The sequence below is a fragment of the Grus americana genome, chromosome 1, assembly GCF_028858705.1.
Source record: "Grus americana isolate bGruAme1 chromosome 1, bGruAme1.mat, whole genome shotgun sequence".
In the NCBI taxonomy this organism is placed as follows: Eukaryota; Metazoa; Chordata; class Aves; order Gruiformes; family Gruidae; genus Grus; species Grus americana.
In genome coordinates this window covers 136,518,183-136,533,070 of record NC_072852.1, presented here as the reverse complement: position 1 = coordinate 136,533,070, position 14,888 = coordinate 136,518,183, and the positions used below count along the sequence as shown (strand labels likewise).

The window sequence follows — 14,888 nt, the reverse complement described above, 5'->3', positions numbered from 1 at the left end:
CCATACCTACAGTATCTGGCCAAACCATTCTGCCAGTTCCAATGTGAGAAGCTGGTTTTTTGTCCTTTTAACTGTTTATAAGCCATGTATAGAAAGTTCCCCTCCATTGAAACTTGACTTGCAATTGAATTTCACTTGATTTATTTCATAGTCATGAAAAAATAGTCATTTCTATCATCTGCAAAATGAAATCATGTTAGAAGAGTGTTGCATAGCACGTAACAATGTGCCAATGTCCTTCAGCCATATTCTCTTGGTTTTTCTCCTGGTCCTCTGTCTGAAGTCAATAGGAGTTTCCCCTGAACAAGACTGAATAAATATTTACCCTGAATCTTAAATAGCCTGGCTATGAATTTATGATAGTTCCCAGTTTATCAGTAAGTCCTATGGATATCAGAGTAAGATGTTACTACCTGTTCTTTCTCACATTAAGAAATTGTTGTAAAATCATTCAGGGGAGCATACAAATTGACAAGACCTGTCAATTTATGTACACAACTTAAGCTTCTGCCATGCCTTATGAAACTGCTTCACGCACTTTCAAACCGAAAACTTCACTGCCTGTTGGGAACTGTAGCAGACTGCAATGTAGCTCTGGTCAAAGCAGAGCATAAAGGCAGATCAAAGGGCACTGTCGCCCTCTCTCCTGGTAAGAAGCAGTTTCCCTGTGATGGACAGAATCATGAAGGTGACTATAAGGACTTGCTTATGAGAGCCATGGAAAAAAGCAGAATCCAAAAGGAGGGGACTGAGAGATCGTATTGAGCTGATGCATTTACAGGGCAGCAGCATCCTCCTGGGGAGTTACCAGCCAGGTGGGCAGGGGCTGAAATGTTGGGATTGGCTGTACCTGAGATTATTTATAGGACAAGGTGGGTTTCACCCCAAAACAATCCACAGATACTTCCAAACCTTAAACAAAACAAAACAAAACAAAACTGACAGATGTACTTGCTGACACTAAGAATAAGATACTGGGGGTTTTCCAATTCAGAAAGCACTCATCTCAGAAACAATGGATTTATACAGTAAAGCTCTCTAAATGCCATGTAGTGCACTTCTCTGTCTCACGATAAGAAATATGATACATGAAAAGAACAAAAAGGATGCTTCTTTCTGAGGAAATTCAGATGGCTGCATATTAATCTGATCTGTCATGCTTGCATTGCAGTGGTGCTTTGTGTATGTAATGCTTTTCATCTGCACAGTCGCGAAGGCTGTGGTGCGCTCTGGGTGACACCCTTTTTCAGTATACTCTAAAGGTCAACTGATTTGGGCTGTTCCCAGCTCCATGTAGTATGAGTATCAGGTGCTGACATAAAGGATTCCTCTCATGGGAGGCCAGCTTCTCTCTTTCAATGGATAGAACTGGAGCTTGAGCATCTGAGCTGATTACAACTACAGCAGTGTAACAAATGGAGAGAGGAAAGCTCTGAAGTTGGCAGATCCCAAACCAGTTATGATGCCAGAGTTCAAAACTAACACCTCCAACTATACCTGGTGATCAGCAGGCACTCAATATACAGAGGTCACAGCATATAAACTGATGTGCAGATGGAAGATTGGCAGTAAAAAGACACAACAGATTCTCCTGTGAGTTAAAAGAAAGAATTGCTACATAAATTCTAATGTTTTGCTTTTTTGCAATTTAATCTAGGTCAACACTATCTGAACTGAAATTGTAGATAATTTTAGAATGACCTATACATTCCTAACTGATTGAATAAAGAACAAATCGTACTTATGTGATAGTGTTCCTCTTATCTCTGAGTCTCCATTGCCAATTTTTTTTCCAGTTGATTGCAGCTTCAGTCGAGGGGTCTGCGACTGGAAACAAGATGTTGATGATGACTTTGACTGGAATCCTGCTGATCGAGATAGAGGTATTTAAATATCTGTCCTCTAGCTATGCTTTGATTTGATGGCTCACCGCCTCCAAAAAAAGGGGGATGGAGGGGAAACGAGAATGAGTAATTAGCTTTCCTATTAGTGGGTTATCTTTATAAAAGAAAAAAGGAGTCAGGGAATGCTGGGAGCGGAAATTGTGTCTTTGAAATATCCAGTGGCAACTGGTAATCAGCAACATATTTCAACATAAACGAATCAAAAGATGAGAAAAATTATTAGAATATAACTGTTCAGAATTGCAAGGTACAAGGCAATGGAAATGTTATTAGTTACGCGTTGTGTCTCTCCAAGACTGGTAGGGCATTTAACCCCACGTCTGCCATTTAGCTGGATGAGGCAATGTAGTCACTCACAGGGCTGAGGCAGCACTGTGGTAACTGCTCAGAAATCTCAAACTCTGCAGGACCAACTAGTGATGGCACTCCTCAGAATGAGCCAAGGGCAGGGGGCTATTCGAGAACAACCGATACCTGACCTGGTACCGACAGCAGGCCTGCTAAAACCTGAGAAAGAGCTCCACGAGTGCAATGTGCGACTGCTGTGCGGGTGAATATAAAAAAGTGTGGCTGAAGAAACTTGTTTGAAAGGATGTCTCTTCCCTTGCAACACGAAATGTTGCAGAAGCTGCTGCAGTAGGGACTGGTGGATCCTGCAGATCCTGCTGGCCACTTGCTCCAGTTCCTACACACATTCTCTCCCTCTTCCCTCAGTCTTTCCATCCCAGTCTTTCTTAATTAATCCTTCCTCTCCTGCTCCATGTATTTTCTTTTCCCCAGTTCTGTTCTCTGTCCTGTCACTTCCAGGAAGAACTTACCCTGACCTTACCCCATCTCTCCAAACTTAGATCTGCTGATTGTGACTTTATTTATGGGCCCAGATGTTTTATCCCTTTATCACTTTGTGTGTCTCTCTCATTTCATTGGTCATCCAGGATTTTGGGAATAAGCTATCAGTTCCTTTTTGAGTTTGTCATCACTGCAGAGGACAGTGGAGAGAGTACTGAGCTACCTCAGGTACTGGAAATGGTCTGACCACAGAGGCAGAGCAGCATGTTTCAGGCTGTTACATTAGAAAAACTGAGATGGTTTTGCCTTTAAAAGATAGTGCAAGGAAGAATGTCTGTAATTGCCAAGGAAATAGTAACTCATCTCCTCTGTAAACTGATCTGACTGCCAACAGTGCAAGCTTATTCCTTGTAAAGTACACTCCCTGCTGCTTTTCTCCAGTCTGATTCTAAATTAATCAAGTAACGCAGCTTCCATGTATTTTCTTAGCAAATAGGTATTGAATTTGCTAATAAATAACACAAGTCCATTGAAGATGGGTTTTCCTTTTTCTTTTTTTTAAAAGGCGATGGGTACTACATGGCAGTTCCAGCTTTTGTGGGGCACAAGAAGGATATGGGGCGTCTAACCCTTCTCCTCACCAGCCTCAAACCAAAGAGCAGCTACTGCTTGATTTTCAGTTACCGGCTTGCTGGTGAGAGAGTGGGGAAACTCCGAGTATTCCTGGCAAACAAAAAAACTGCTCCTGTCTGGGAGCAGAACAAAGGAAAAGATGAAAGGTGGAGAACTGGAAAAATAGAGATATTTCAGGGGGCTGAAACAACCAACAGTGTAAGTATAATACAATTTTTAAGCCAACTGCCATAACTGACACAACAGCTTAATTTCCTAATCCTCAAGTGTTCCGCCAACTGTTTTATAGGCATCACTTCCTGGCAATTGAAAGGCTTATCTGAAATGGGAAACAGGAGCACACATTTTAGGAGACAGAAAAGTTATTATCTGGTTGTAAAGTCAGAACTGAATTACTCCAGTTGGTTAGGACGCTGATGCCAGTAATCCTGTCATTTTGTAAAAAAGCTGCATGAGATCGTAAATTAACACAAGCAATCAAAATCTCTCCTTAATATCTCATGCAACAGAAGCATACATACATGCCTGTAAAAATGAAAATTCTCCTTTTCATAGAGGAGGATGCTCTCAAACCACACTGAACCAGACCATTACAGCAAAGGGAGACATTGTGTATAATCAAGGGTGGGCAGTCACCTTAGGAGAAGGACATACTGCCCAACAGGGAGCACTGTGTACTGATGTATCCCTGAAAACTGCCTCAGTCAGGACTTCAATGAATTTCTCATTGAAATTTTAGGGTCTAGTTTTCATTTATGTGACTGAACATTTTCAGTGCTGTGTAAAGGCTTCTACTGTATAATTGAATACTGTGAGTATAAATGAAATGCAAGCCTTTTTCAAGGTTCTTTGCACTGCTGGAACGATGTAGAAAAGCCCTTACATAAATGAGAATCAGACTGCAAAATAAAACCCCAGGCATCCTATTCATAAAAATGAACCAATTCTGTATAGTATACATACTATACTCTCTCTCTCTATATATATACACACATACTATATAAAGAGAGTAAATGTATATTTAGTATATACACCCAAAACCTAAGGATCCAAATAGATTGAAAATGAACAGTTGTAATGTCTTCAAGAAATGAAGTGCACTAACATCACATACTGTGATAAAACTACATTATTATAATAGGATTTCACTTGATTTGCATTTTCTTTGTACAATGAAAATAAGTAATCTTATTAAAGGAATACATTTCATATTGTAAATCTGCACAGAGGATTATGTCTAGTTCAAATAATACACAGAAACTCTAAAAACTGCAAGGATTTAAGTCATTAAGTCCTGTATTGTGATAAAACATTCCTCAGATTTAGCATTATAAGTAATTAAGAGTTACTAAATGGTTGGATAAACGACATTTTCACTGTTAATACATCTCTTTTCTTCTGGCAGGTCACTTTTGAATCAGAACGTGGCAAGGGCAAAACCGGAGAAATTGGAGTGGACAATGTTATACTAATTTCTGGTCTATGCCCAGAAGATACCTGATAATGGCTATCTGAGTATACCAGACTTAATCCTATTTTTAATATTTGCCTTACTAGTAGTGTATTTTTGTATCATTTCCTTTGTAACAAACCCCAAAACCATAAAAGCTGTGCCTTGAACTTAATGCAGCAATGCAAACAGAAAAACTGACGTGCAAGATGCAGAGTACACTTTTTATTGAGTTATTCTAATACATGCTTTGAGTGTCGCACTACTGTATTTTCTAATTCAAGGTCAGGGTTTCTAAAGTATTATTTGTCTAGCTTTTTTACAAATTCTACATGCTTTTATTCCTTAAAGTTCTTTTCAAGGCTATTCTTAAGTCTTCTGTTTCTTTTCTTCTATTCCACAAGAATATAAAGCAGTATTTAAGAGGATGTTACTACTTCTGGTGACATAATTTTAACTTCTTACTTTGTGTGTAGATATTCAATCTATTCAACAAGTAAGAAGAAAGAGAGGAGCTTTATCTCCTTCTTGATGGAGCTAAGCAAGCTGTAAGTGGAGTTACGTCTTTGAGGAGTATTTTCATTACTAATAAAGTATGTAAAATACCTTGTTTGTCATCAGTGTCTTTGTGTCACACAAATCACTCTTTAGAAATCATCCCTTTAGAGTTTTGTAAGCATTTAATGTTCATCAGTAACAGATGATGTTACCACCTGGCACTGAAAAAAAGAACCAAAAGAATGACCCATTATTAGCACTTAAGAAACTTCACATTATGTACCGATCTTTAGGAACAAATTGGTTCCTGCCGGATTGCAGGCCTACTTTACCCCACAGAGGTGTGAAAGAATGGTTTTCATCTTCCAGTAGACACTATAGCCTAGTGGCCACACAATAAGGCTCCTTCTTACACAACTGGAAAAAAAATACCTTTGTTGCAAGTTCTCTCACGTCCCTTCAAACCTCAGCAAAATGGATGGAGACTATCTGCCATCCCCAGGAGCTGGGAGGGGAGCAGAACCGTCTCCCACAAACTGGGAGCTGCCACCCCCCACCACACTCACCCCTGCACACACATTTGTATGCGTACATGTACACGTACACATACATGTACAGGTTTGAGGAGGGTCTAGAATCCAGGTTCCACCTTTTCTGAAAAGACGTTGAATGACAATGCTGTGGAGAACAAGACCATCTTCTTCCATCTTGTGATCTCTTCTGAAAGTACCCAATGATCTGAACCCCAAGAGGACAGAGCTGCCCATGGAGAAGCCCTGGTTCAGGCAACGCTCAGTTAAACGTGCGTGTGTACATTTTCCTCTTGGTTAGCACTGTTTATCCCCTTCTAGGTTCACTGCTTGTTGATTATTATTAGTGACTCTGTTTCTTGTATGAAGAAGACGACATCCAAAACCACTGAAAAGAATTTTATAGAACAACACTAAAGAACCTTGAAGAATTCAACCTATGTGAACCTAAGCTTTTTAACAAAATACAACTACAAAAGTTCAAACACCTTGAATTGCACCTATGAAGCAAGTCAGGGATGCTTGAGACATTTCTTGTTGAAACACAGTATTTTTGTACTTTGCACACAGTTGAGGAAAGGGTGAGCAAGATGGGAAATGTCTGGGAAGTTTACAATAGCTATGTAACCAGGGAATTCTTGTTCTTTGTTAGAACTGGTTTATGTTCCAAAACAGGTGCTCTGAGAACTGTACATGGACTTCAGCTTTGACACATGAATTTCTTTCCTGGCGTCTTTGGAGTGCTGAGGAAATGACAGAATAAGGGCTTGAGAAAACCAAACTCTTTAATCCCAGGGCAAAGACTCTGGGAGTTTCAAAGTGAGGGGAAAGTTCCCTCAGTGGTGGATAGGATGCTGACCGTGATCTCAGGATGCTTGAAGAACCTGGTCACAATGAGGCAGAAAAGTGAAACAAGTATTTTTCTGGACTCACTCCTCCTCGTCTGACTCTCTGAAGTTGAACTACCCTTACTGAAGACTGAGAAAATGAAAGATCAATTTTACTGAAATCAAATTCTGTGTCTAGCTTCAAACAGCAATAATTTACACATACACAGTGCCCATGAAGCCTAAGAAACCTAAAAATCGTTACGGTCTCGAGCATTACATTACAAATGATATATCTGAAATACATATTCAGAGTAAACCGAGTCTACCTAAAAAAGTGCAGTGAGGCAGTTCTTGCATGTGCAGTTATTTGACATGGAAGAATAAATACTGCCTGTGGAAGGCATAATATCTGAAGACTATTTGCTCAATAGACAAACAATAGAGAGTAAACACAGTGAACATGGTCTGATATGGTGCCAGATATGCTGATATTTATTTGTTGTTGGCTGAATCCTAGCCTGTCATGAATCATGACTGTGACAATTACTTTAGCAGCAGCATTCCATCCAAAAGACAAGATAAAAAGAAAATATTTTGCATTTCATGGAACAAGTAAGAAAATTATTTGCACAGATTAGTACAGATTGCAATAGCTGCCACGAGGCTTTCTGTTGTAGATGCAGAGGTTGTTTCTCATTTGTTTGCAATGGATTGTCAGATACAAGCTAACTTGCATCACAGCAGATCATAAAAATAATTCTAGCATAATGAGATCTGAAGAGCAAAACTGAAACCTTTTTTGTTGTGAATAAATTCAAAGATAGCTTCTGCAGAAGCAATGAAATAAATCCATTATGGACAGACATTCGTATAAACCACATCAGCGCATCAGCAGATTAACTGGTACTGTTTGCAACATTCATTCAAAAGATGCAACTGCTCAGGGCAAAAGCTGCATGTTTCTCCTTCAGATGAAGACAGTTAAAGGGCGTATTATGCCCACAGTCATTAATGCCTCAAAATCTTCTTGAGAGATTTCCATTAGTGTGAAATGTGAAATCCATTATCTGCTTGATTATTTTAGACAGCAAGGAAACTGCACTGGGAGTATTTGAAAATGTTACAAGTATGCTATAATCAAGTGGCTTGAACTTTGATAACATCATTTGCGACTCTTAAGTCTGATAGTAAACTTTGGAGATGGTACTCTGCCTACAAGTTAATGGAAAAAAAGAGCTTCTAGCTAATTACCAAAATCTATACTACATCCTTCAAAAACTACTCAACACTTAATCTTGGATAACAAAAGGTTTCGATCACTTCTCTTCAACTGCCAAAAGAATTAAAGGAGACATTTCGTTTTGTCAGCTGTGAATACATGGAAATGCTGAGACATGTTCCCACAAGATGATTATCATGTAACCTGCAATTGAAAGGAACTTAAAACATTTTCCAGCTATTAGATGTTATTTTTATACATTAAATAAGGATTTCCCACTGCAATTTTTAAGGATCATAAAGATGAAGATAATGAAGAGATGCTTTCAATGACTGATTGCCACTCATAATTACTTCATCACTGCTGTATTTTTTAGGACAGAGTCATACATCTGCATGTACTGGAGGTATTGAAATTCATGACAATATATTAATGAAAAGGCAAATAACAAGAACATGTGGATAATAATTTATTTGGTCATATGTGTACTGTTGCATAAAAGCTCATCACAGAAAAAGATCTTTGATGGAAAAGAATTTCTAATGTTGATAGTTATTAACCTCTAAAATACTTGACATTAAAGTTTGATTTCAACAAAGTTTGGCATTCAGTTTCTCTGACCTTCCCCCTTCCAAACCCCAACTCATCAGGAAGTGCACATTATAGAACTGTTGAGAGAACACTGACTGATAATTTTTTATTTGGGGAATATTTAGTCTTCAGTGATTCAGTAAAGCACGAAAGCATGATTGAATGTTTTAGAAGATTCTTTCCCTTTTTTTTTTTAAGGAAATAGCCTAATACTCTGTCTGAAAATCTCGCAATTTCTTAATATTTCTGTAATGCATTATACCAATTTCTATTTCAAATACACCCCTGACAATAATATTCTCCTTAGATAGACTTGAGAAACAGGGATTTTTAGGTCCTCAGATTAAATATAACTTTAAACCCACAAGTCAAGTGTTTCATTAATTCATTTTAAAATTAAATAAAAAATATTTCAAAGCTAAATATTATATAGAATAATACAATTTATGATAAACAATTAGTGTATTTGATATCGATAGAAATAAGGTCTGAGTTAAAGGAAATAGCATTTCCCTAGACTTGCCTTAAAATAGCATTTCTTTCTTTTTTCTTCATAGACTTCTTTTTACTTCCAGGCAAAGATGGCATGCAGGAGCACTGAATAGCTCCACAGTCAGGGCCCAACTCCAAGCACTCCCTCAAATGATTCCCAGGCAGAGCTTGGGAGTCAAAATCCTCCAGGAACCAACCACTCCCAGGAGGCAGTTTGCATACAGCAGCCCCATTTTTTTGTGGCATACAGGAGGAGGTGGCAAGTTTAATTTCCTGCCGTTCGTTCTGTACGCAGATAATAGCAAAGTTAGCAGCTCATTCAGGTGCTTTAAATCTTCTTCCAGAGCTGACCGCCCTGCTCCATTGCTCGTTGCTTTCTGCAGGCTGTACAGGGAACATCAGTGCTTAACTGATGCCCAAAATCTGTTTGCTGACCTGGACACTTCTGGGGTGCAGTGCAGTCAGTAAATCTGAGTCAGGCGGGTAAAGCAGGCAATCAGAATTTGGCCCTTGATTTCAGGCCGATAGCAGTTTAACATTAAATCTCTGTGTTTTGATTCACTGCAGTTTATTACAATTATAGTAATATCTGTGTTGTGACTCACTGCAGTATTATAGTTTTCTTGCTATAGTTGATAGCTTAATAAGTGATATTTTTGTGCACTGCATCAGGAGTTGTCTTCTCACCTGAAAACATGACTCAATTTACAATTATACGATTAAAAAACCAGAAGTCATAAACAGGATAAAATTATAGAAAATAATGATAAAAAACTTTGAGTAATACATGCCATAATGCAATCAGAAACAATATATTTCAAAATCTCCAGAGGTCTCTTCCAACCCCTGCCATTCTGTGATTCTGTGAAACACACCAAAAAGCTATTTTTCCCTCAAGAACTGATTTTATTGTAAGCTAAGTAATGTTCACAGCAGATTTTAAAAGTGCTAGAGTAGATCCTGTACTCAAGAAAGCCACGTGTTCACTTACAGTGAATTACCCATTAACATTACCAGGATGTAAACATAGGCAGTCCTAATTTTTTTTGCCTTCTTTGAAACTGCCAGAATGTTAAAATAGTCACATTTCACAGAGGCAAGGGGGCACTTGAAGAATGGCCCAACTACGTGCGCTATTGAAAATGTGAGTGAAAGTGTGAATAGCAAGGTGACAAAGTTTGCCTTCATGGTTCAAGACAGTCAAACCGAAAGCTGACTGCAAAGAATCTTGCAATACTGGGTGACCGTGCAAGAAAATGGGATGGGAAAATTAATTGTGGGTGACTGCAAAGTAATGGACTAGGAATAAGTAATCTTCTTTATATAGTCAGTGGCTCCAAATCAGCTACTGCCTCTAAGGAACATGATCTGAGAATAACTGCATTTTCCTTTGAAATGCTGACTTGCACTGAAAAAGACCAAACCAAGCACTTCAAGCATGTAAATGCCCTGTGTCCATACTCAATTGCCATATATTTTTCCCATATTTCCTGTACTGACATTGCTGTCCACCCTGTCCCGCAGTGGTGGAACACAAGACCACTTAGTGGTTGATTTACTTGCTGGTTCCTTAAGAAGGAGAGTCAATGGACTTACTGGTGGTCATCACAGTTTGGGAGCTCTCTTCTGCAGCATCTAGTTACTATTGCAAGAACACTGTGTCTATGTCAGTCAACAAACCCAGGGCTCGCACAACGAATTCATATTTCACTAACCAACATCAGACTGGTCAGCTGTGGATGTATAGCAGAAAAAGAGAGGCAGAGAGAGAGAAGTGTTTATCTCAATTTCTCTCAAGTTAATTACTGCGTGCAGAAGAGATGACTACTACGACTACAGCCATCTGCATCCAGCGTGCCAAGACACAGGATAGGAGAGAGGCTTTGGTTTTGCAATGCACGAAGACATGAAAGCATTACCCTCGCTGTGACGGACTAGCTGGTGGGTCACAGTCGTATGAGCATCCCACCTGGTGCCCAGGAACAAGCTGGAGTGGGTTTAACCCACAGTGGCTGGGGCACGTGGAAATAAAGAGCATGAGCAACCATTAATAGGAGAGGTGAGCAGTGTTACTGCCAAACTCATCCACCGCCTGTTCTGAAGGTTTTATCTGATCACACATATGTTCAAAGCTGGCCTAAAGAAATTGTGGGCCTGATTCATCTCCCTCTCAAAACTGGATCAGAGCCAAAAAAATGTGAAAATGAACCTTGAAAGAAAGAGCCCCTCAAGACTACTTTGTGTGAATGAATACACTTCAAATGCTGTGAGGGGAGGTACTCTCACAAAATGAAATCTGTCAGAGTACCAAAGTATGGACCAATTCTTGGATCTCCACAGTCTATGGGCATGAAATTTCTGTAGAATTTGTGTATATTCTGTTCCACATATCATTAAGGATGGAGGAAGAGGTGATTGTTTAAAACACTTTGGTCTCCATTTCATTTCATTATAATGATTCACTTAATAGTGCTCACATTATGTCATTTTTTCCCTTACTTGCTAGCAGAATGGTAGGGAGCCTTTTCATGAACTGAATCATATGTCTAGATAATAGACAGATTTTGGCTTTGTTTCTGGGAACTCTAAAAGCAATATAAATTCAAGACTTACTGACAAAATAACCTTCAAACTGAAGAAATCTCAAACTGAAGAAAGCTCTCCAGAAAGAACTATAGCACTGGACCACAAAATGAATGCCATAGGGAGGGCCTCTTTCTGTGAGCCCTTTTTTATTTCTTTCAAAATTTGCTAGATCTGAGCACCTCTCTTAAGAGATCACAAATCTTGTTATGGTATCCAGCCACTGAAGCAAACTGGCCACTACATAACTAAACACTGGAGGAAGTCGACATTAGGCAACCCAAAAACAGGAAAGGGAACTCAGGATGAGGCTCACTAATTGGAGCATGGGAGAAATATGAAAGCCAACCTCTAATGCAGGAATATAGGGAGGGATATTTTCATGTTTCCTCTTACTACAAGATTTGGTATCTCAATCAATCATTTCAATTATTAAATAAACAAACCAAACTGTGGATGCCCCATCCCTGAAAGTGTTCAAGGCCAGGTTGGATGAGGCTTTGGGCAACCTGGTCTAGTGGAGGGTGTCCCTGCCCATGGCAGGGGGGTTGGAACTAGATGGTCTTTGAGGTACCTTCCAACCCAAACTATTCTATCATTCTAGGAATTTGGAAGTATTGTGTACTTCTGCTTTTCCTGCTATCCCAGCTGCCTTCCCACACAAAATGGAAATGATTTTGAGAGTTTTATGCTAGAATAGATATAACTGTATACTTCCACTTAAACCGCATGCAAAGTCTTCTTTTGATGTACATTCCCCTGTCAGGAGACAGATGCCTCATCTAGCTAGGGTCTGTTGGATTTGAGAGACAGATACAATTGCAAAGACGTGAAATCTCCTGCCAGTGACAGATTGAGGCATGAACATATTGGCCACTCAGGTTTCCCACAGGAATTCAAGCAGTTGGAAAGAAGTCTTCAAAATCACTGCTGGATATTTTCCTAGTAGCCTTCCACACCTCCAACTTCACTAGTTTGCTGTTTGCAGTACCTGTCTCTTTGCTTGTTGCTGCAGCTCTGCTATTCCGGGAACATCCTTTCCTGAACACTAGGCCATCTGGGGGTCCTTCTCCTCAGTTGTTCAGTGATTAATCATTCTTGGCTTTCTAGATTTTCAAGGATAATTCTTCCTAGGCAGGAAACACAGTAATAAAAATCATGTTTTAAAGTCAGTGCCAGAAAATGTCCATAATTCTGAACAAATCCATTTTATTCAGCTATGCCAATAAAGAGTTTCTGAACTGTTGCCACCTTTCATTTTGTCTCTACAGTCATATCATCATGGACATTTAATACAAAACTTAGCCAATTCGGTGCTTTACAAACCTATAAAAAAGACTGTATGAGGTATAAATCAAAAAAGATGATGCTTCATTATAGGATTAATGGTACTTTTAATAATAATATTTGTAATTCTGCCTTTCTTTGATTCTCATGAGGCAAGAACATTTTTTAATCATTTATCACAACTTTGGCATTCAAGCTTTTTGCTGAAGGTAAGGAGACACATTCTGTTCTCAGCCACGTTTATGTAAATTTTTTACTCATCTGATTTCACTGCTGATACTTTACACCGGTGTTATGAAGAGCTGACATTGACTTTGCCTGCCTGTCCAGGAGCCTTTCTAGCAAGCGACCATGTACCAGTTCCTGTTCAGGTTTTCAGGGAGGATACAATTTCCTTAATTCCAGTCCATAAGGACCAGCTGCCGCCACCACCTGTGCACGAAGTTTCAGAAAGTTCAAACCACGGCTCCAGTGCCTGTACCCAGGGATTTTAGAGGAAATGCCTGTCCGTCAGTCCTTCCCACCGCAACACATTTTGCCTGAGCTATCCTGAAGAGGCAATTGTTACAATTCCAAAAATGGACAATAAAAAGGAGAGACCAAAGCTTATCCTTTGTAAAACAAATTGAGGAAAGAAGACTTTAAGGGAACTCACACATATTTTGTTTCAAATAACTACATGACAAATATTTTGCGAATGGGAGTACATCTCTGCAGTATTTCATTGCTAATGTATTATCGACACACATCATCTTCAAAACTCATTAAAAAAGCTTTTTATTTCATTAAAAGAAAGTGCATTATCACTATCCTGCTTTCATAGATATGGGTATAAGTTAATAAATAAACAAAGAAATAATTGTGGCAATTTTGCATGATGTTTCCTGCTCGATGGCAAGCCAGAACTGTTCACATGCGTTCTTATGCGAATGTTGCCTTTTATGTAGATCATATGCAGAAAATGCAAACCTACAGCTCATTTAAACTCAGAAATGTTAAATTTTTATAGTATGCCCAAAATGATGTGTTGTGCCACTGTGAGACTGTATGACAAAGCAGTCAATTACATGATAAAATAGCAGCCTGTTATGACATTAAGATATGACATAATTTTAAAAATAAAATTAAAATACAACAATTCATTTTATAGAATAAATAACACCCAAGCATTTTGTTTTGATTTTGTTATTCTTTAAATAGAACCATTGTTTTAGAAAAAATTTTTTTAAGGAAGCTTACTTGAAACTGATACTATTCTATGCAAGAACCTTACAATGTTGTTTGACCAACTTTTTTCCAACCAGTTCTGTGGCTATTTAACACTTTATCAGCTGGCAGAATATCTCACTTCATTGAACAGAAGACTGTGTTTTTAGAGAAGCAGATACTTATCACAGCCAATACTGAAGTCTCAAGGAAGTTGTTGTGGTTTGTTAGAGTAGCACTGATTTTATCCTGGAAAAGCATGCAAACACAAAGTTGTATGTAGATATCATTACACACATATGCACATATGTATGAATATAATGGGTATGTAATTTTTATCATTTTTGTTTTATTTTACTTCAGGAGTGTGCTGGTTTTGGCTGTGATAGAGTTAATTTTCTTCATAGTGAGAAGGGCTGTGTTTTGGGTTTCTGCTGCAAACAGCGTTGCTAACAGAGGGATGTTTTCGTTACTGCTGAGCAGTGCTCACACAGAGCCAAGGCCTTTGCTGCTTCTCACACCACCCCACCAGCGAGTGGGCTGGGGGTGCACAAGGAGTTGGGAGGGGACACAGCCGGGACAGCTGACCCCAACTGACCCAAGGGATGTCCCATACCGTATGATGTCATGCTCAGCATATAAAGCTGGGGGAAGAAGGAGGAAGGGAGAATGTTCAGAGTGATGGCGTTTGTCTTCCCAAGTCACTGTTACACATGATGGAGCCCTGCTTTCCTGGGGATGGCTGAACACCTGCCTGCCCATGGGAAGTGGTGAATGGATTCCTTGTCTTGCTTTGCTTGTGTGCACGGCTTTTGCTTTACTTGTTAAACTGCCTTTATCTCAACCCATGAATTTTCTGACCTTTACCCTTCCGAT

At 39.1% G+C, this 14,888-nt stretch overlaps 1 protein-coding gene across 2 annotated transcripts in view; it reads left to right on the top strand.

Moving 5' to 3' along the window:
* The window catches only part of EGFL6 (EGF like domain multiple 6), a 44,680-nt gene extending 39,352 nt beyond the window's left edge, over positions 1-5,328 (top strand). For both annotated transcript variants that reach the window (XM_054834665.1, XM_054834655.1), the window contains 3 exons: positions 1,797-1,883; positions 3,259-3,524; positions 4,732-5,328. In XM_054834665.1, coding sequence (XP_054690640.1) covers positions 1,797-1,883; positions 3,259-3,524; positions 4,732-4,827 — 449 coding nt within the window. In that variant the 3' untranslated portion in view covers positions 4,828-5,328. The remainder of the gene's footprint in view (positions 1-1,796; positions 1,884-3,258; positions 3,525-4,731) is intronic.
* The last annotated feature ends 9,560 nt before the right edge of the window (positions 5,329-14,888 follow it).